The sequence below is a fragment of the Cnephaeus nilssonii genome (genome assembly GCF_951640355.1).
Source record: "Cnephaeus nilssonii genome assembly, chromosome: 20".
Lineage (NCBI taxonomy): Eukaryota > Metazoa > Chordata > Mammalia > Chiroptera > Vespertilionidae > Cnephaeus > Cnephaeus nilssonii.
This window is the reverse complement of record NC_137091.1, coordinates 36,073,557-36,096,814: the sequence shown is the minus strand read 5'-3', so window position 1 is coordinate 36,096,814 and position 23,258 is coordinate 36,073,557. Positions and strand designations below refer to the sequence as shown.

The 23,258-nt window shown below is 41.1% G+C and overlaps 1 protein-coding gene across 4 annotated transcripts in view; it reads right to left on the bottom strand.

Annotated features, from left to right (window-relative positions):
• LOC307116239 (uncharacterized protein) overlaps positions 1 to 22,907 on the bottom strand; it is a 29,291-nt gene extending 6,384 nt beyond the window's left edge. The window contains exons 1-4 of one of the 4 annotated variants that reach the window (XM_079800003.1): positions 22,050 to 22,907; positions 14,493 to 14,568; positions 8,949 to 9,075; positions 8,431 to 8,529 (exon numbers count right to left, since the gene is read on the bottom strand). In XM_079800003.1, the coding sequence (XP_079656129.1) occupies positions 8,431 to 8,529; positions 8,949 to 9,075; positions 14,493 to 14,501 (235 nt within the window). In that variant the 5' untranslated portion in view covers positions 14,502 to 14,568; positions 22,050 to 22,907. The remainder of the gene's footprint in view (positions 1 to 8,430; positions 8,530 to 8,948; positions 9,076 to 14,492; positions 14,569 to 22,049) is intronic. The other 3 variants (XM_079800004.1, XM_079800005.1, XM_079800006.1) reach the window with 3 other exon arrangements.
• Positions 22,908 to 23,258: the final 351 nt, after the last annotated feature.

Sequence of the window (23,258 nt, the reverse complement as noted above, 5' to 3'; positions counted from 1 at the left end):
AAATATGGTTTTATTGATTTCAGAGAGAGGAAGGGAGAGGGAGAAAGAGAAACATCAGTAATGATAGAGAATCACTGGCTGGCTGCCTCCTGCATGCCCCCTCTTTGGAATGGAGCCCACAACTCAGGTATGAGTCCTGAAAAGGAATCAAACTGTGACCTACTCGTCAATCTGACCCATTAAGAAAAAGTTTGCTAGCCCTTGGTTAGATCTGTGTTGGCCATTACATTGGAAAAAATCGTAGCAATTTTGCCAACTTAAATAAATATTACATATCTATAACTTAGGCTACATATTCACATCCAAGAGTCACCACTCATAAATAAACAATGTTCAGTGAATGATTAGCATGCAATCACATTGTATCATGAGCAGTAATTGTTAATTGGTTCTGTTATGTGGTGTGACTTTCTGTAACAGGTTTTTAAAAATATATATATTTTTTATTGATTTCAGAGAGGAAGTGAGAGGGAGAGACAGAAACATCAATGAGAGAGACACATTGATTAGCTGCCTCCTGCACACCCCCTAGTGGGGATCGAGCCCAAAACCCGGGCATGTGCCCTGACCAGGAATCAAACCCAGGACCTCTTGGTCCATGGGATGATGCTCAATCCATTAGCCACACTAGCTGGGTATCTGTAGCAGTTTTAATGCAAGCTGGTTGATGTTCTAATGTGTGCTAAGCCACGCCCTAGCCATGTAGGTTTGTTTATTCTCAGTGATTGGTGAATGTACTCATTTACTAGACCTATTCAGTATAAATTTAAAATCACAGTAATACTCATAGAAAACTTTTCTGTGAAATTAAACTTTTCATGCATATTTAATTTTAATTACACAAACATGCCTATATAAAACAGGTAAACTAATTTGTCAATTTTTTTTAACATACACATTCAGAAAACCTACTTTATTATATAATGGATTTTTGGTTTTAACGGAAATGCCCTCTCTTAAATTAGTCTGTTATATTGAGGTTTTACTGTAATTCCCCGAAAGAAAGTAGAGGATTTCATTCTGGAGAAAGCCAGCCCAAGAGAAAAGACCTGATAAGTGGTCTAAACCAATAAATGACTCTAGGCAGGTCACTTCCAATAAATCTACACAACCTTAGACAACAACAAGCTCTAATCAGCTTAATGCCACAATGTTTTATATGCAGATAGCCTTGAGTCTACTAGCTATTTCAGAAACATCTTAAACATGAGAGATTAAAATAAATAAAGAGGAAAAAAGAACTCAGGAAAGAGAAACAATAGAGAATTTTTTTTAATTCATAAGAAGAATGTTTCTAGGGGGGGAAAATACAGTATAACAATCCTATAAGAAAAATGTGTCAAAAAAATAAATATTCAAAGAAGAAAAATGTTTTTTATAAAAATTCAAGGATTAGAACTTAATAAAATCCCACAGAAAGTACAACATAAAAAGAGAGATGGAAAAAAATTCCAGGGCTAAGATAAGAAATTTAAGATTTGAATTATCAGTGTTCAAACATATAAAAATTTAATGAGCTCTTCCTATGTATCAGAAATGGTACCAGGCACTGGATATACACTGAGTGTCCAGATTATTATGATCTCTGAATGCATAATAATCTGGCCACTCAGTGTATCCTATCTAATAAAAGAGTAATATGCAGATTGACCATCACTCCAACACACAATATGGCTGCCCCCATGTGGTCAAAGATCCTGCCCCTATGTGGACACAAGATGGCCACCACAAGATGGCCAGCAGGGGAGGGCAGTTGGGAGGGACCAGGCCTGCAAGGGAGGGCAGTTGGAGGTGATCAACCCTGCAGGGGAGGGCAGTTAGGGGTGACCAGGTTGGCAGAGGAGGAAAGTTGGGGGCAAATAGGCTGGCAGGGGAGCAGTTAGGCATCAATCAGGCTGGCAGCGGAATGGTTAGGGGGTGATCAGGCTGGCAGGCAGAAGCAGTTAGGAGCAATCAGGAAGGCAGGCAGGCGAGCAGTTGGGAGCCAGCAGTCCTGGATTGGAGGGGGTGCAGGCTGGGCTGAGGGACACCCCCCCTCCGTGCATGAATTTTGTGCACCGGGCCTCTATTATCCTATATAAAAGGCTAATATGAACCAAGAGTTCAACCAGCAGGCAGGCCAGCCAACCGCCCATGTCCCCTCCCCCTGGCCAGGCTGGCCGGACTCCACCCATGACAAATTTATGCACCGGGTCTCTAATATATATATGTACACACACACACACACACACACACACACACACACACACACGCTGAGTGGCCAGCATAATAATCTGGCCACTCAGTGTAAAAAGTATCAAAGCTTGAAACAGAGAGAACTGAGAAAAGGATGGAACAACTGATCAAGAAAATGTCAATTATTTAACGTTTCTAGAGCCTGGCCAGCATGGTTCAGTGCTTGAGCGTCAATCTGTAGGCCAGGAGGTCATGGTTTGATTTCTAGTCAGGGCAAATGCCTGGGTTATAGGCTTGATTCCCAGTGTGGGACGTGCAGGAGGCAATGATGATTCTCTCTCATCATTGATGTTCCTATCTCTTTCCCTCTCCCTTCCTCTCTAAAATCAATGAAAAATATATATTTTTAAAGTTTCTAGAATAAAATGTTTCCGTGTGTGCCAAGCCAAATGAAATCAACAGCATGATATCTCAACATGAAATATTAGAACATCATAAATACAGAATAAATTCTCAAAGCTTCTACTCAAAGAGATTAAACAAGTCACATAAAAGGACTAAAAACTTAAGTAGGTTTTGGACTTCTCAAAAACACTAGATGCTAGAAAAGTTTAGAAATCCATGGAACAATGTCATATAAATTTTTATTTTTATTATTTTTTGCCATCAAAATTTTGAAGGGCAAGTTTTTCAATGTAAACTTATATCTCCAGTCAAAGTATCAATAAAAAATGGGAGTGAAATGAAAACATTTTCAGACATGGAACGATTCACAAAATACATTTTCTATTTACTTCTCTTGCATACTTTCCTTGGTTGCTTTTGGAAGATGTGCTTTAATATAATGAGGGAATAAACCAAAAAAGAAGGTATGAGATCCAGCAGTCAAGATATATTAAAAAAATACAGAAGAGAGTCAAAAGGAATTCAAAGGAGAATGGTAAAGGGAATCAATAGGATGATGCTAAGGAAATTCATAGAATGATAATGAAGGGAAATTCTAAAATGACAGCTATGTAACATTCTTAACTGGGGCAGACAAACAGAGCATTCTAGGGATGTCTCAGTTTAAAAATACACCAGTTATCTAATGTGTCAGAAGAGTTAGGTTAATAACAGATGAGAAAGCTAAGGACTTCTCAATGAAGATAAGGATTAACAGCATGAAAATTAACAAAGTTGAGCAATGAAAACCATTTACCTAGTCATTAAGTGAACTAAATAATGATTTAATTTTAAAACTGTGATAAAATTATATTTGAAAGATGAAGAAAGGTGTTAAGTAAGCTATTATCTTCAAATTCCATAATGAAAAGTCAATCACCACTAAAACTACAATTTTTAAAAAATCCTCAGAAAGGGTGACCAAAAAAAAAAAAAGAGTGACAGAGTCCTGGGGAAGGAAAGTTATCCTACCTAATAAAATGGTAATATGTAAATTACCATCACTCTGCTACGCCCACAATTGGGCCAGCGGGAGGCACAGGGGGCGGGACTCGGGGTGGCCGGGGTAGCCGATTGGGCCAGCGGGATGCTGAGCTTGCATCGCCAGAGGCTGCGCGAGCTCAGCGTCTGCGCCATGGCTGTGCTGTGGCACAGAAGGGGCCTCTGGGGCAGCGAGCTCATGTCCCGCCGCGGACCATCAAAAGCGGGGGAGCTGGGTGCCTGTCTGCTCCGGCACCAGGCTGTCAAGGCTGTCAAGAGCCCACACCTATGTTTTCTTTTAGGAGTTTTATGGTTTCAGGTCTTTTGTTCAAGCATCTAATCCATTTTGAGTCCATTTTCTATGATGGAAGATAGTAGTCCAGTTTCATTATTTTGCATGTTAGTCAAGTTTTCCCAATACCACTTATTAAGGAAACTGTCCTTTCCCCATTTTATATTCTTGGCTCCTTTTAATCTGTGTGTGTTCTTATGCCATTACTATAGTTTTGTAATATACAGATGACTCCTGAACAACACAGGGGTTAGGGATGCTGACCACCAAAAAAGTTAAAAATCTGCAACGTATTTAAGTCAACCTTTATCTACGTGAATTCCCAACCATGGTTCAGAAATACTGTTGAACCTTGAACAATGTGGGTTTGAACTGCATGGGTGCACTTAAATGTTTAAGTGGACCCACACAGTACAAACCCATTGTCAAAAGTCCACTCTAACTTAAAATCAGGAAGTAAGATACCCCCAGATGCCTCCTTCTTTCTCAAAACTGCTTTGGCTATTCAGGGTCTTTTGAGGTTCCATATAAATTTTAGGATTGTTTCTATTATTTTTGTTGTTGTTGTTAATCCTTACTCAAGAATATTTTTCCATGGATTTTTAGAGAGTAGAAGGGAGGGGGAGAGACAGAAAGAGAAGCAATGATGTGATACATGGATTGCCTCCCGCACATGCCCCCACCAGAGCTGGGGATCAAGCCTGCAAATAAGGTATGTGCCCTTGATTAGAATCAAACCTGCAACCCTTCAGTCCATGGGCTGATACTCTAACCACTGAGCAAACCAGTGAGGGCAGGATTGTTCCTATTTCTATCAAAGTTGCCATTGGAATTCTGATAGGGATTGCACTGAATCTGTAGATTGCTTTGGGTAGTATGGACATTTTAACAATACTGATTCTTCCAATCCATGAGCATGGGATCTTTCCATTTCTTTGTGTCTTCTTCTTCATTTCATCAGTGTCTTATAGTTTTCAGTAGTTATATTTATTCCTAGATTTTTTATTATTTTTGGTGCAATTGAAAATGAAATTGTTTTGAAATTTCTCTGAGTGTTCATTGTAATTGTATAGAAACACAACTGATTTTTGAATATTGATTTTGTATCTTGCTATTTTGTTGAACTCATTTATTACTTTTCACAATTTGGTGTGCTTTTGGCAGGGATCTTTAGGGTTTTCTATATACAATATCATGCCATCAGCCAATAGAAACAGTTTTACTTCTTTCTTTTCAAAGTGAATGTCTTTCATTTCTTTTTCTTGCCTAATTGCTCTGGCTAAGACTTCCAGTACTATGTTAAATAAAACTGGCAGAATATTTGTCTTGTTCTTAATCTTAGAGAAAAAGCTTTCAGCTTTTGCTATTGAGTATAATGTTAGCTGTTGGCTTGCCATATATGGCTTTTATTATGTTGAGGTATATTCCCTGTACCCCCCCTTTTTAGAGAAATTTTATCATGAGTGGATGTTTTAAAATTTCAACACTTTAAATGAAACTTTAATGTAATATGTAATTTTAAAGTATATATAGAAGACCAGAAAGAAAAGTATAATACATACTTCTGAAGAAAAAGGTAGAGGGATCTATGCTACAGAGATCAGAATGTTTTATAAAAGCAAGAGTAGCCTGGCCAACGTGGTTCAGTGGTTGGGCATCAATCTGTGGGCCAGGGGACCAGGAGGCCATGGTTCGATTCCCGGTCAGGGCACATGCCTGACTTGCAGGCTCGATCCCCAGTGTGGGGAGTGCAGGAGGCAGCCAATTAATGATTCTCTCTCATCATTAATGTTTCTATCTCCCTTTCCCTCTCCCTTTCTCTCTGAAATAAATAAAAACATATTTAAAAAATTAAAAGCAAAAATAATTAGGACGGAAATAGATAAAAAGCCAATAGAATAAGAGAGAACTATGTAAACAAACTTTTAATATATGATAGAAGAAACATTGTGGATCAGTGGAAAACAGACTTTTATTGATTGAGGAATAATTTGCTTTCTATATGGGAAACAATTACAACTGATCTCTATTTCATACCTTTCATAAAAATCAATTCTAGTTACATTAACCGGACTTTAATACCCAAGCCAAAACAAAAAACGGCAAAATTGGGCTAGGGAAAGGTTTCTTTTTCTTTCTTTCTTTTCTTTTATTTTTTTTTAAGTTTAACACTCAACCACTGAACCATGCTGGCTGGGCAGGAAAGGTTTCTTATGACCCCCGAAGATGTGATGCATACAAGAAAAAAGAATTTTTATTTATTTATTTATTTTTTAAATATATTTTATTGATTTTTTACAGAGAGGAAGGGAGAGGGATAGAAAGCTAGAAACATCGATGAGAGAGAAACATCGACCAGCTGCCTCCTGCACACCCCCTACCGGGGATGTACCCGCAACCAAGGTACATGCCTTTGACCGGAATCGAACCTGGGACCTTTCAGTCCACAGGCCGACGCTCTATCCACTGAGCCAAACCGGTTTTGGCAAAAAGTAGAATTTTTAAATAAACTATATATAATTAAACTACTAAATATGTAATTTAAGCATACTAACACAGGGAATTACTATTAATCAAAAGATATAATAAAGAAAGTAAATAAAGAAGCTACAACTGGAAAATATATCTATAAAACATATTACTGACCAAAAATTAGTATCTACAAAATATATAAGAAATTCCTACAAATCATTTAACATAGTTAAATAAGATTTTATACTCATCAAATTGCTAAGAAAATGAAAAAAAATCTTATAATATCAATTATAGGGAGAGAAAGTGATACAAACACTTGAAAAATAGCTTGGTTTTACCTAGTAAAGCTGAATAAGTATGTATGTCAAGAGCCAGAAATTATATCTAGAGATTTACATGTTATCTTATAATTTTATGTTAATTGTGTTATTATACCCCATTGTATATATAAGTACATTTTACAAATAATTATACTATTTTTTTAAGTAAAAAACTTAATGGGGAAGGTTGAAGAGCCAAAAGCTCATAGCTAACAATTATACTAGTGAATCAACACAAATCAAGCCATTAAATTCTATGTTAAAACAGTATAAATATAAAAATAGATGAAGAGTTAAAAACATTACAGATGATCCAGATGTTCTAATGTCCATTTAACAGGAGCTTTAGAGAGAAAAGAGGAAACGATAGCAAGGTAATATTTGAAGAGATGACTGCCAAGGACTTCCCATCACCAAAAAAAGATGAGTCCTTAGATTCAAAATACACCAGAAGTACTGCTGTACTTTTTCAGGTCTCCACATAAATGTCACCTTAATGGAAAATGTTTATTTTATCATGTCACATAAAATAGCACCCTCTACCCCCTTTCTCCACTTTTCTTTTTAGTACCTGATATATATTTATTTATTGTGTATCTATCCCTTCATTGGAGGGTAAGCTCTGAGAATAAAGTTTTTTCATGTTCTATTCACTACTGTTAACATCAGAGTTAAGAATAGTTCTCGATAAACATATACTGATGATGTGCTGTCCTGTTTTCCTCCTTCATATCAAAACTCTTTATCTTTGCCAGCTCCAAGTTCTCAATGGAGGCACAAACCCTTTATTTGCAATATTCTATTTAAAGTCAATGACATGTATGCTTAAATCTCCTTCTATGGCCCAGCCAGTGTGGCTCAGTGGTTGAATATTGACCAAGAGGTCATGGGTTCATTTCCCAGTCAGGGCACATGCCTAGGTTGCAGGCTTGATCCCTAGTAGGGGGCGTGCAGGAGGCAGGCAGCTGATGGATGATGTTTCTCTCTCATCAATGTTTCCATGTCTCAATCCCACTCCCTTCCTCTCTCTCTAAAAAAAAAAAAGAGAAAAAAATCAATAAAAACATTACAAAAAATATGGAAAAACTTAAAAAAAATACATCCTTCTATGACTTGTATGTGTATCAACTCTTCTACATTTTTAATCCTCACTTTCTGCTGAGCTCCCTTTTTAACCGCTCTTATGGTGGTTCTACTTTGTAGAAGTCACATGTAAACATGTTTTAGTACCCTTACTAAGTTATACATTTTATAACTTCTTATTCCTTTTTTAATTATCTTCAGCACCTACAAGAGTAAATTAGAAAATCAATAAATGTTCATTAAAAGTATGACTGAATCAAAGAGTATAGGAACTACTATATCTAAAAAATTCTACAGAAAATAAGTCTTTGGCAATGTAGAAAGGAATATATTTCAGGAAACAGGGATGCTTTTTTTAAGGCTAAGAAAAAGAGAATGAGGAGATGATAAGAAACTAGATCCAAATATGGATAGGAAGGAATATCATTAGAGAAGGTAGAAGAGGTCAACAGCTGGTTAAAATTAGGAGAGAAGTATAAGAGGAAAAGAACAGGCAATGTGTTAAGAAAGGGAAAAGGTAAGGTCACTTAAAAGTCATGCTGAAAAGGCTTACTTCTGCATAACAGGCTTAAAGCTTTTATGGGAAACTTCCCAGAGAGCATCTCAAAGGTGTAGCCTCTCTATTGAATAACTGGGTCATTACTTTCATGCCTCACTTACCTGGATATTGGCTTCCTGTTATTTCTCTGTCAACCAACCAGGGTTCCTTCCCCTGCTCCAAGAAGGAGATCACATCTGGTTTAGAAATAGAATGTCCTGCTTATAAAAGAAGTAATGAGACATGTTTATAAGAATGTCCCAGAATTCAAATCCAGTTCCTTCATTAAGAAAGAGTTAAAGACCCTGGCCAGAGTGGCTCAGTGGTTGAGCATTGACCTTTGAACCAGGAGGTCATGGTTCAATTCCCAGTCCAGGCATATGCCCGGGTTGTGGGCTCGGTCCCCAGTGTGGGGCATGTGGGAGGCAGACAGTTAATGATTCTTTCTCATCATTGATGTTTCTCTCTCTCTTCCTCTCTGAAAGCAATGAAAACATATTTAAAATAAAAATAAAAACATTCCTCTAGGAACTGGATTAGAAATCTAACTGGTTACTTGAAAGGTAGGTAAATATTTCACCCTGGAGGAAGCAGACTTTCTGAGGGCAGAATCTGAGTTAATATGGACAGAAGTCCTTACCCACTGAAATCAGGTTGTTGTAATTCTCCAACATCACATCTCTGTATAAATCTCTCTGATCATCATTCAGGCATTCCCACTCTTCCTGAGAGAAGTTTATGGACACATCACTGAACATCACTGACTCCTAGAACAACAATCATGCATATGACTTGATTAACTTAAAAAATGTTTTTGTGAAGGCAAGAGAAGAAAATAAATAAAGGTAGAAGTGAAAAATAGCAAGCATATAGAGAAGGGGTGAATGTCTAGGATGCAAGTAGAGGATTGTAAACAAATAAGCATGACTTAACCAATGAGTTTCCATGTCATTATGTTTCCTCCAGACAAAACTGCCTGAGTATACTGGGATACTTCCACTCTCTACATAAGTCTGAGAAGGTACGGTCAACTAAGAGAAGTTTCCTGATTAAATGAATTGGTATGTACAAATGCCTAACACAATACTCGTCATACAATACAAATGTGCTTCTTTTTCTCTCCTCTTTTTCCAAATGCTAAAAGTAAAATTTCAGAAGAAGGGAGAAAGAGAAGACATTAAAAGCATCCAGAGAAGAATAGATCATATAAAAGACATCAAGAATCAGAGAGGCAATGGGTTCTTTACAACACTATCTATATATATTTAAAAACCGAATATGCAAAGTGTCCTCTTGGGAGTTCGACCAGGAGACTGGGAGTTTGATCCCTTGCAATGACATGCGCTGACCACAAGGGGGCAGAACAGAATGAAGGAAGGTCCTAGCCAGCAGCCGGAAGGAAGGTCCCAATCAGCCCTGATCACTGGCCAGGCCTAGGGACCTTACCCATGCACGAATTTCATGCACCGGGCCTCTGTTAAAAATAAAATAAAAAGTCTTCAATATTCTTATGGAAAAAAGGAATTCTGACCAATAATTCTATAATAGAACTATTCTAGTGTAAGGGCTGAAAAAAACAACATTCCTAGACATAAAAGGACACAAGCACAATTTCTTAGGAAACTATCAGATGATGTACTCCACCAAAATGGGGAAGTAAACCAAAAAAGAGGAAGACATAAGATTCAAGAAAATAGGTAAATTAGCACAGGAAAACATTGAAGGAAATCCCAGGAAACAGAAGAAAAAAGGGAAGTCTTGAGGAAACTGCAGCAGGCCTAGAGAGTAACCAGACTAGATAGGAGCAGGATTAAAAAGGAAATGGAGATGAAAGTCTCCACATTCAAAAGGAATGATGTGTTTGATCAAATGAAAAACATATTAATTAGCATGTGACAGTGATTTTGGAGACAGTGGATAAAAATACATTTATAGTCCTAGCTGTTTTGGCTCAGTGGATAGAATGTTGGCCTGCAGACTGAAGTGTCCATGGTTCAATTCTGGCCAAGGGCACATGCCCAGGTTGTGGGCTCAATCTCCAGTGGGGGATGTGCAGGGGGCAGCCAATCAATGGTTCTCTTTCATCATTGATGTTTCTCTTTTCTCCTTTCCTCTCTAAAATCAACAAAAATAAAAAAATAAAAATTTAAATACATGGATAATTAAGCAAATGTGAGAAAAAAATTAACCTCAGGAAAAATAAAAAGTTGTAATAGAATAAAGCTGAGCTAGCTCAGCAGTGAGTGATATTTACAGACTAATATCCCATACACTATTGATGTAATGAAAAATTGTAATATAATTAATTACAAAATCAGAGGAAATTAAGGGAGCAATATGGGAATACAATGTCCCTTCCACTCTGCAGTAAGTTAAGAGATAATGAGTAAAATGGATTCATAAAAAAATAGCAATTCAACCATATTCAAGAGTTGAAGGGGAAAGGAAGTTGGGGGACTAAGTGAAAAAGATGAAGGGATTAAGAAGTACAAATTGGCAATTACAAAAGCCATGGTGATGTAAAATACAGTATAGATAATATAGTCAATCCTATATAATAAAAAGGTAATACGCAAACTAACCATCACTCACACAACATGGCTGCCCCCAGGTGGTCACAAGATGGCCGCCATGGGAGGGTAGTGAGGGGGGGGGGGGCCGGCCTGCAGGTGAAGGCAGTTGGGGGGGGGACCAGGCCTGCAGGGGAGGGCAGTTGGGGGCAATCGGGCCAGCAGGGGAGGGCAGTTGAGGGCGATCAGGCTGAAAGGGGAGCAGTTAGGCGTCGATCAGGCTGAAAGGGGAGTGGTTAGGGGGTGATCAGGCTGGCTGGCAGGCAGAAGCAGTTAGGGGCAAACAGGCAGGCAGGCAGGAGAGTGGTTGGGAGCCAGCAGTCCCGAACTGTGAGAGGGATCAGGCCTTAACTGGCAGTCGGACACCCCCCAAGAGGTCCCAGATTGGAGAGGGTGCCAGTTGGGCTGAGGGACACCCACTCCAGTGCACGAATTTCATGCACTGGGCCTCTAGTAATCTACACTAATAAAAGAGAAACATGCAAATTAACCATCACTCCACTACACCCACCAGCCAATCAGGAGTGAGTATGCAAATTAACCCAACAAACATGGTGACGGCCACGGAGCTCGAGCAAGCAGGAGGCTTGGGTTAACCCTGGTGAAGGAGGAAGCCAAACTTGCCGCCCGCCCCGGCCCCCACTCAAGGCTACAAAGATTCAATTATAAAAGATAAATAAATCTCAGATACCTGCTTCTAGCAGGCCCTGGCCTCCGCTCAAGGAGGCGCTGAAAGAAAAAAAAAAGGAGGGGCTGGGAGCTTGGGTTGCCTGGGGGCATGGCCAGCCTGAAAACGGCCATCAGCCCCTCACCCAGGCTGGCCAGGCACCCCAGAGGGACCCCCCCCCCCAACCTGAAGGGGCTGTGGCCAGCCTGAAAACGTCCCTCAGCCCCTCGTCCAGGCTGGCAGGCACCCCAGCGGGACCCCCATCCTGATCCAGGACACCCTTCAGGGCAAACCAGCCAGCCACTACCCGTGCACCAGGCCTCTATCTATAATAATAAGAGGGTAATATGCTAATTAGACTGGGAGACCTTCCAGACATTCTTCTGGACAAAGCCATGGTGGTGGGGCCGAGGTAGAGGCGGTTAGAGGCCAAGAGGGGAGGGCAGTTGTGGGTGATCAGGCCAGGATGGGATGGCAGTTGTGGGTGATGAGGCTGGTGGGCGGTGGGGCTGTTGGGGTTAAGCAGACCATCAGGGGGGCCAGTTGGGGGCAAGCAGGCCCTCAGTGGGGGTCAGTTGGAGGTGATCAGGACAGTGGGGGGGCAGTTTGGAGTGAGCAGGCCAGCAGGGGACAGTTGGGGGCAAACAGGCCAGTGGGGAGGGGAGGTGGGGGTGAGCAGGCCAGCAGGGGGGGCAGTTGGGGGCGAGCAGGCTGGCGGCAGGGGTCAGTTGGGAGCAAGCAGGCCAGCAGGCAGAGTGGTTAGGGGCAATCAGGCAGGCAGGTGAGCAGTTAGGAGCCAGCAGTCCTGGATTGCAAGAGAGATGTCTGACTGCCAGTTTAGGCCCGATCCCTGCAAACCAGCAATAGAACATCCTTCGAGGGGTCCCAGATTGGAGAGGGTGCAGGCTGGGCTGAGGGACACACCCCCCATGCATGAATTTCATGCACCAGGCCTATAGTTATATAATAAGAGCTATTCCTTGTTACAAAAAATTCTCTTCATAAGCATGTTTTTCACTGAATAATATTCTATTATCCTATCTAATAAAAGAATTATATGCAAATTGACCATTACTCCAACATACAAGATGGCTGCCCCCAGGTGGACACAAGATGGCCACCACAAGATGGCCAGGAGGGAGGGACCAGGTCTGCAAGGAAGGGCAGTTGTGGGCGATCAGGCCAGCAGGGGAGGACAATTGGGAGGGACCAGGCCTGCAAGGGAGGGCAGTTGGGGGCGATCAAGCCTGCAGGGGAAGGCAGTTAGGGGTGACCAGACTGGCAGAGGAGGGAAGGTGGGGGCGACCAGGCCTGCAGGGAAAGGCAATTGGGGGAACCCAGGACTGCAGGGGAGAGCAGTTGGGGGTGACCAGGCCTGCAGGGGAGGGGAAGGCAGTTAGGGGCAATCAGGCTGGCAGGGGAGCAGTTAGGCATCAATCAGGCTGGCAGGGGAGTAGTTAGGGACAATCAGCAAGGCAGACAGGTGAGCTGTTGGGAGCCAGCAGTCCTGGATTGTGAGAGGAATGTCAGAGTGCCCGTTTAGGCCCGATCCTACCAAGATCAGGCCTAAATGGGAAGCTGGACATCCCTGGAGGGGCCCCAGATTGGAGAGGGTGCATGCTGGGCTGAGGGACACTTCCTCCCCCCCCCACCCCCGTGCACGAATTTACAGGCCTCTAGTATGGATATAAATGATAACTTTTCTTTTGCTTTCAGATATTGAGGCTACAGGTGATCTTTAGAGATCTTCCCAACATTAGACCAATCTTACTTATAACCACACCCATTGTTCAACTGGAAATTCCCTTTATTCCTGAGCTACACAAAACAGATGGAGGAGAACATTCCATTATTAAGACTGAAATCAAAGAAACGCTTATTCCACATATTTTCTCATTGGAAAACCTAGGTCTGCGGAAATGTTCGGGACTTTCCCCTTTGAGGTGTCCTTAATTATTTCATCCTATCAAATCACTATGAAAATTAGATTCATTAACAAACTAATCTAGATTTCTGGTATATGTCTAAGATAGAAGATACTGAAGTACTTACAAAATGAATCTGTAAACATTGTTTAAAACAAGGATGGCCCTAGCTGGTTTGGCTCAATGAATAGAGTGTTGGCCTACAGACTATAGAACCCCTGGGTTCGATTCTAGACAAGGGCATGTGCCTGGGTTGCAGGCTTGAGCCCCAGTGGGGGGCGTGCAAGAGGCAGCCAATCAATAATTCTCTATCATCAATGATGTTTCTTTCTATCTTTCCCTCTCCCTTCCTCTCTGAAATCAATAAAAATGTATTTTAAAAAATAAAAATTAAAAAAATAAGGAAGAACTGGTTGTGTGTAGGTAGGGCCACTGGGCTGTTTAGGAGAAAATTGGCGTCAGTTTCCTGAAGAGGGACTATGTTAACCAGTGCAAAATTTTATTTTCCAAACTTGGTCTCAGTCAGACCATTTTTCATTTTGTAATTCACAATCTCTTTGTGCAAACAAATAATGCTTCTTAATGAATTCCTGGTAAGTTTTAGCCTGATTGACACCTTTTCAGAGAAACTTGTTATCCAACCACTTGACCCTCTAACAGTTATCTGCAAGCTAAGAGTGTAAAGAAAGATCTTTAACCAGAAATTCTTTTCTTTTTTCCAAAAATGATTATTGAAACACTTCTTTTTTCTATAACTATCTCCACAAACAGAAAAAATATTTGAATTGGCTTATTAGAGACCTTTTTCTTCAAAGCAAAGGTAAGAGAATTTGTAATTGCTTATAACTAAACTGTATGGAAGTTCTTTGGTTTTGTTTTTAAACCATCAGAAAACATCATGATGAGGAAAGCAAATGTTTACATATACTAGGGATAAAAATGGCTCCATTTGAGCAAACAAAACAAAACAAAAAACCCCACACAAACAAACAAACAAACAAAAAACCCACATAGCATCTCACCTGAGCCATGGCTTTGATATTTGCAGAAAAGGACCAGTTGTCCTCTGAACTCCTCCTCTTTTGGAAAAAGACACAGCTGGGGGAAGCAAAAGAAGCTACATAAGATCTTACTTGCCTTATAGCTCCAAAAATGATCATTGCCCCTCTGTTCACTCCACACAAACACTTGTATTAATGAGAAGAACAGGAAAGTATTTCATTATCCCCAACTCCTGAAACCTCAGGCTTTTGACTAGACCAGGATAGATTTGAACAATCTGATATGGCTTGGAGAATATATGTATATCTACACCCAAAGATGTAATTTTTTTTTACATAAATTGTAGCATATTGCACATACTGTTATACATATTTGCTATTTAATTTAGTGTATTTTGGATTGGATCCCAACTATTACATACAGAGTTGCATAATTCTCTTAGCTAAATTATACATCATTAAATGGATATATTTTTCTTAACCAATCTGCTGCTGCTGATAATTTGGGTTATTTCCAGTCTTTCATTATAACAATGTTGTACATATCATTCATTGTACATATAATTTTACCAACATATAATTTTGAATGATTAATTCATAAAAGTTGATTACAATTATTTTGGTTTGGATATACATTGGTCAAACCAGGTTTCAATGATCCTGGATTATACAATCAGGTCCCAAATCTTGAGCAAGAAACAATTGATTGATAAATCAGATCCTCTAATTCTGCCTTAAGTCTTGCCTTAAGATAACTAAAAACCAGAAAAGCAAACAAAGCAATATTATTGAAACTTTAGCAAGATGTTAAAATTAGCATAGCAATAAGAAAGAATTACAAGTATAGAAATTATGTAGAAATTGACTATATAACTGATGCTTTAGAATAGCTTTTGACATTACATGAAGTAATAATTTTTAAAATCACATACATTTTATGTACTTAACATGTTTAAAATGTCTAAAAGAATAGTTATACTAGCCAGATCAGTGTGGCACGTTGGTTGAGTGTCGACATATAAACCAGGAGGTTACAGTTCCATTCCCAGTCAGGGCACCTGCTGGGGTTGCAGGCTCGATCCCCAGTGCAGGAGGCAACCAGTCAATGATTCTCTCTCATCATTTATGTTTCTATCCCCCTCTCTCCCACTCTGAAATCAATCAAATATATTGTTAGAAAAGAATAGTTTTACAAATAGAAGGCTAAATTATTTAGGAAGAGTAACTTCTTTGTGTTTAAACTTTTAAGAAAAAAACTTTTTTGCTTATTAGATATAGGAAAATAAACTGAGCATTATAAAGGTACTAGTGGCCCGGTGCACACAATTTGTGCACATTAAACGAGGATTAATTAGAGGAAATATTTTAATATTGCTATTTGTCCTTTCTCTATAATAGAAATGTCAGAGATGAAAGAAAATTAGTAAAATGTGTATGAAAATCTTCCTCCTGTCAAGAGTCTGGTGTGTACCATGGGACCCAGAGTCAAGTCCCCATCCACCCACGTGCGCCTCAAAATCACACGAGACCCAGACCTGGCCGGCCCCCCGCCCCCATTAGGCTAGATCCAGACCCGGCCGGTCTCACCCTTGTCAAGCCCTGCCAGGCAGGGGAGGGGGGCACAGCATCAGGTCCCCTGGTCCAGTGCTGGGGCGGGTGGCATGGCCTGAGGTCCCCCAGCCCAGGCCAGGGCGGGGGGTGTGCCTTGAGGTCCCCCGTCAAGCCCCGCCAGGTGGGGGACGTGGCCTGAGATTCCCTGTCAAGCCCTGCCGAGTGGGGAGCGCGGCCTGAGGTCCCCCACCAAGCCCTGCCGGGCCGATGGCACACCTTGTGGTTCCCCGTCAAGCCCCACTGGGCACGGGTTTCAGCCTCAGGTACCCTGTCAAGCCCCAATGGGAGGGGGGACACAGCCTCAGGTACCCCGTCAAGCCCTGCTGGGCGGGGGGCATGGCCTGAGGTTCCCTGGCCCAGCCCTGGGGCAGGGGGGCCACCTTGAGGTCCCCGTGAAGCCCTGCTGGGTATGGGGTGTAGCCTGAGGTCCCCAGCCTGGCGCCAGGGTGGGGGGCATGGTCTGAGGTCCCCTGTCAAACCCCACAGGGGCGGGAGGGGTGCAGCCTCAGGTCCCTGCTGATTGCTCGATTAAGGCTCGTTATGGGAACTCAGCCTCTGCTGTGGGCTCAGCCATCTTGTGTTATGGAAACCCCCGCCTCCACTGTGGGCGCTGCCATCTTTGTGGCGGTGTGATGGTCAATTTGCATATTCCCTCTATGGGATAAAGGGCAGAGAGCATTCCTTTCTGCACAAAGCTCCTTGATCATTAAATAATTCATCAACAATTTCAAGTAAAACTAAATACCCAGGAAGTAGCAACATGTTATCAATTATTTAATGGCTACTCACTATATTCCCCCAGGTGCATATATATTCCAAGAAATTAAAACCAAAATGATCCATACATCTCTTCCTTAAAATGTGAAAGCGCTCCTTTTAATATTACCCTATTGTGAATGGGGAGACATTGAAAAATAAAAAACACAAAGAAAGAATATTAAAAGCATCAAGAGAAAAACAGTTAGTTACCTACAAGAAAGTACCCATACGACTGTCAGCTAATTTCTCAACAGAAACTATGCAGGCCAGATGGGAGTGGCAAGAAATATTCAAAGTGATGAATAGCAAGAACCTACAACAAGATTACTCTACCCAGCAAAGCTATCATTTAGAATTGAAGGTCTGATAAAGAGCTTCACAGACAAGAAAAAGCTAAAGGAGTTCATCACTGCCAAACCAGTATTATATGAAATGCTGAAAGGTATTCTTTAAGAAGAGGAAGAAGAAGAAAAAGGTCAAGATAAAAATTATGAACAACAAAGTGACAACAAATACATACCTATCAACAATCAAAGTGACAACAAATAAATACTTATCAACAATCAAGTGAATCTAAAAATCAAGTGAAAAAATATCTGACAAAGAGAATAAATTGGTGAATATAATAGAATCAGGGGCATAGAAAGGGAGTGGACTGATAATTATTGTGGGGGAAGGGGGTGTGGGGGTGTGGGGAGAGACTGGACAAAAATCGTACACCTATGGATGAGGACAATGGGGGAAGGAGGGGAAGGGCATTGGGGGTGTGGAAACTGGGTGTAGGCGAGCTATGGGGGGAAAAAAAGGAACAACTGTAATAATCTGAACTATAAAGACTTATTTTTTAAAAAAGTGAAAAAAAATTAATTTTACAAAAAAAAGAGAGTGGTTGAATAAACTATGATAAATCTATATACTGAAATATTTATTATGCAACTATATAAACAAAAGCTATGAATATCTCTTTGAATTGTGATGGAGTAATATCCAGTATACAGTATATCATTAAGTGAAATAAGCAGTGTTCAAAACAGTATGCTATTTTTTCTATTTTATTTTTATTGTTGAGACTATTACAAATATCCCCATTCCCTCTTCTCTCCCCCCCCCCCCCACCCCCAGCCCCTGCTCCTCCTTTCCTCTGGCCATCACTGTGGTCTGTGTCTATGGGTTACGCATGTACTATATGTTCTTTGGCTAATCCCTTCACCTTCTTTCATCCCTCCCTCTCCCCTCTGACAGCTATCAGTCTATTCCAGAGGTATCCATACCTCTGTTTCTATTTTGTTCCTCAGTTTATTTTGTTCATTAGATTCCACATATAAGTGAGATCATATGGTATTTGTCTTTCTCTGAGTGGCTTATTTTACTTATCATAATAATCTTCAGGTCAATTGCAAAAAAGAGGTCATTTGAAAGAATACATGTTCCTATTCATTTGTGCAAAATAAAAAGCATAAGGACAAAGCAGAAACTAATGAGATTGATTATTTATAGGGAGTAGACAGGAACCACATTTTTTCATACTCAAAATACTGTGACATGCAACAATCAACCAGGATGTGGGCGAACCCAAAGTGTACACACAAAAAGCTAAACATATAAAAAATGAGTTAAAAAAACTACACTGAAGAGGAAGGCAAAGAAAAGAATAAAATTGGAAACAGTTTTTGATCATATACTGTAAGGTTAAAGAAAAATTGCACAGAAATACTTTATTGTAGTTAGTAAATTTGTTGTTTTTTAAAAAATGTATTTTTTTATTGATTTCACAGAAGAAGGGAGGGGAAGATAGAAACATCAATGATGAAAGAGAATTATTGATCGCCTGCTTCCTACATGCTCCCTACTTGGGGTTAATCCTACAACCAATCCTGCTCTGACCCGGAATAGAACCATGACTTCCTAGTTCATAGGTCGATGTCAACCACATAGCCACAAGGCCGGGGTAATTTTGTGGTTTTTCTAATATGAGTTAGCAATTCTGAAACTACTTTACACATATTCTAGAGTATGAGTAAAAAGGAAAAAATGACACTAGAATCAGGTTTCTCATTGTTGGAGAAAGGAGTTACAAATAAGGAAATGGCCAAACTTGATGAGAAACAATTCTCCTTGGGTGTTACATGTTTCTGCACATCTTGCCATTAGAAGTACTAGAGCTACTATGCTGTACTATTTCTCCAAGATGTTTATGTAGTGAATAGCCTTGAAAGACAGAGATATTCACTCTTCAGAGCAAAGGGAAGGCATGCTTATTGCCTATTACATAAGATTCAGGGTCCCTAAATTCATGGGAGCACACAAATATCTGTGTATTTACATCACCCAATGGGTGCAAGCGAACCAATGCAAGGCAATGTTGATACTTTGCCTTTTGCTATAAGCAATAAACTGTCTTTCATTTCTGACCTTAAAGTCTCACATCTTCTACCAGCAACTGTGAAGCTGGGGCAAGCTAACTTGTTAACATACAGGTAGGGTAAAATCTCAGACACTTCGCAGTTCTTGACAGAATCCTGTGGTACTGGGTTGGCACTGAAAGTATAAATTAGTGGCTTTTTTAATGTATACAAATTAATAGGTAGGTAGAGAGATATAGATGTGTATATTCTAGTTTTGTCCACTGACAAAAACTAGATCAATTACACCAAGGTAGCAATGAGCAAACCTAGTGCCCAGAGCTTGGTTTATAAATTCATTCTGCAATAAAATATACCAGGGCTCCTTGGAAAATTGCTGATGCCAGGGCTGGAGGAGGGAAAAATACAAGATAAGCCTGGAACATCTTGGTGCCAGAAAGTAAGAAAGCACTAAAAAAAATGGCATGTTGAAAGGACACAGAAGTCAATGTGGAGTTTTTAATGGCCAAATCTGGAACAATTTAGCAATAAAATATATAATAATATTGAATTAATACTCAAAGAATAAAATAACCATGAGTCCATAAATAAATAATCAAATAAACACACGAGGAATAAAGAACAGTTCTTCTTTACAATAGAATTTATTTTTAATATATTTTTATTTATTTCAGAGAGGAAAGGAGAGGGAGAGAGATAGAAACATCAATGAGATGAGAGAGAATCATTGACTGGTTGCCTCCTGCATGCCCCCCACTGGGGATTGAGCCCACAACCCGGGCATGTGCCCTGACCAGGAATTGAACCGTGATCTAGTTCAGAGGTTGACGCTCAACTACTGAGCCATGCCGGCCGGCCAGGCCTTATAGAATTTAAATTAATGAATGTAGAAGAGCTGATGGATAGAGAAAATCGCCAGTAGGAAAACATCACAGTAATAATCATTACAGACAAGAATTACCAATGAATGTTAAATTTATTGGGTGAAAGTATGATGAGAAATATTATTTTTGCATAGTCTCAAAGCATCTTCCCACAAGGTATTAATTAAAAAGGGAAAATAGTAATTTTAATAGGAAAAACCAGGTACCCACCACCAACTAATTTGTAATAGCCCAAACCTGGAAACTACCAAATGTCCATCAACAATATAATTAATTACTAAACTGCAATGCTATATCCCCAAATGTAATGAGCACTAAGTACAATTATATTCAATACCATGGATGAATCTCAGGCATAATGCGGAACAAAAGAAGCCAGGCATAAAAAAGTACATGCTATATAATTCTATTTAAATATAAAGTTCAAGAATCGGTAAAATTAACTAATGGGGATAGGTTTCTGATTAGTGATTCTGGGAGAAAAATAACTGGGAAGGGGCTTGAAGGAACCTTCTGGGCAAGAAGTTGTTATATAGCTGTATACTTAACTTTGTGCATTTACTATAATATACCCCATATCTCATAAAAATGTTTTAAAAACTATCAGAACGGGGGTGGGGGGTGGAGTTGAAGGGGTCAATGGGGAAAAAGGAGAAAATATATAAATCTTTCAACAATAATATTTTAAAAAAGAAAATAGGACTATGTAAAAAAAAACTATCAGAACCACATTTTGGTAGGGATACAGAACAATGAAATGCTTCAAACATTGCTGTGCAAATATAAATTTGTGCACCCACTTTGGTAAATATTTAGCATTATTTAGTAAAGTGGAAGATATCATACAGCCCAGTAATTCCATTGGTAGATAAACTCATGCACTTTTACATACCTTATATAAAAGAATGTTTGCACAGCATTGCTTATAAAGTAAAACAGACTAGAAATAACTCAAATCCATCAATACTAGAAAGGATGAGAAATAGCCCAGCTGGTGTGGCTCAGTAGTTGAGCATCAACCTATGAACCTAGAGATCACAGGTTCCTTGTCACGCACATGCTGGGGTTTCAGGCTCAATGGGGGGGTGGGGGGGTGGGGGGGTGGGGGGGGCGGAAAGGGAGGAAGGAGGCAGCCAATCAATGTTTTTTCTCTCTCATCGATGTTTCTATCTCTATCTCTATCCCTTCCTCTCTAAAATCAATAAATACGTATTTTTTTTAAAAGGAACCACTATTATATCTAATATGGAAAATTCTCAAAAAACATAGTTGTGCAAATAAGCAAAAATAAAAGATAAAGGAGAGCATTCACATAAAATTTAAAAACCAGGGAAAATTACAGTATAATGCTTAGAGAGGTATAAATAAATGAAAAAAAAAACACCAAAAAAAAAAAAAACCTCATACATTTATCCAGTCTCGCAAATCACATAACCACTATGGGAACATAAAGCTAGAAGTAACCCACAATCAAAGCAACAGGGCCGCACACCCAGGGCTTCAGGCGGTCACAAGCACCGTGTACCTGTACTTGGTCGCAGAGTCACAGTCACACTAAACACAGATAAAACCACGAAGTGTTCACAGGGACCCTCACGTGCACTCTCCACAGCACGGGGTCACACAGTCACACACCCCGACGGGGACAAACGCTATCACATCCCCCGAGCCAAAAGCTCTCCACACCTGCACATACAAAGCTGCACGTGGCTCCAACCACGCACACACACACATGCACGCACACACACACACGCACGCACACACACACGCACGCACGCACGCACGGGGTACCGTCCCGTCACACCAGCAGTCGCAGGCTCCCCGGACTGCGCTGCCCCCGGTTACAGCAAGTCACACCCACACGGTCAGTCTCCACAGAGATTGACGAAATCACACCCTTTAAATCTGACCCCCCCGGGTGCAAAGCCTGGGCTCCGGCCCGCCCTCTCCGGTGTCCTCACCTCAGGCCTTCGGAGCTCGGGAAGCAGCAGAGCCCCTCCACACAACGGCAGCGGCGGCTGGAGTAGACCCCGGGGTCCCGCCGGCGCGTGACTTAGAGGCTGAATTAACGCGAGAATCCCGTTACGCTGAGGAGTCCTCTGGGCAATGCAGTCAGAGACCCACCTGGGGCGGGCAAGATGGCTCCTGAACGTGAGGGTTTCTGTCCGAGCCTAACTGCGTCCCAGCCGAAAGGACTGCGCCCCTCATCCCACGGCGCACCGGAGGCTTCCTCCGGGGAGCCCGGTGTCCTAACGGCCGTGGCTCCTGAAGAAGGCCACTCCGACGCGTTCCACGGGCTTCGTTCCCTCCTCCGCCGGACCAGCCAGCGGCGGGGAAGGCTCGGGAAGAGAAACTAGTTTCCAAGGAAAGATTAGACCGCGCGCCGCGGCCCTTCTGGGAAATGGAGCTGGGGCTGGAAACGCGGTGGCTGCGCCGTTTGAAATTCACCCCGATTCTTCTCAGCCTGCTCCAGCTGCGCCCCGGACTTTTCTGGGCGTGCCGCTGCGCCCCAGGAGTGCCCAGGTTTCCCGAGCCGCTGTTTTGGCCGTTGTTCCGAAGTCACTTTGGCTTGGGGTTCTTCCCTGCAGAGGAGCTGTGGGACCTAGGTTTCTGAGTCCCAGAGCCCGACCCGGGAGATGAAGGAGAGGCAGACTAGGAACCTGCAAAAGGATTGGGGAGGCTGGTAAGGAGGGATTGCTAAACGAGAAACGGGATGGGGAAGGCCAAAGAGGAGGAGTTTCCGAAATTGCGAAAGAGGCTGGCATTCTGAGCTGACTTGTATGAAATGTCTTGGCCTGAGGAGAATAGCCAGGGGTGAGGCAGGCTTTGCTAGAAAAAAGTGAGAGAGAGAGTTAGTTGGTTGGGCGTCGTAGAGAGGGAGAAACTGGATTCAGAATTTTGTGTGGGTGTGTGTAATTGAAAGTTTAAATAAGTATCACTGTATATATCACAGTGATTTTATTTTTTAATTTGATGGGAGAAAGGTTATATAATTGAGCTAATAAATTATTTAATATATTTTTATAGATTTTAGATAGAAACATCCAGACAGATTCATTGATTGGCTGCCTCCTGCACGCCCCCTACTGCAGATCCAGGCACCACCTGGTCTTGTGCCCTGAGAGGAATCCAGCCATGACCTCCTGGTTCATAGGTCTGTGCTCAACCAC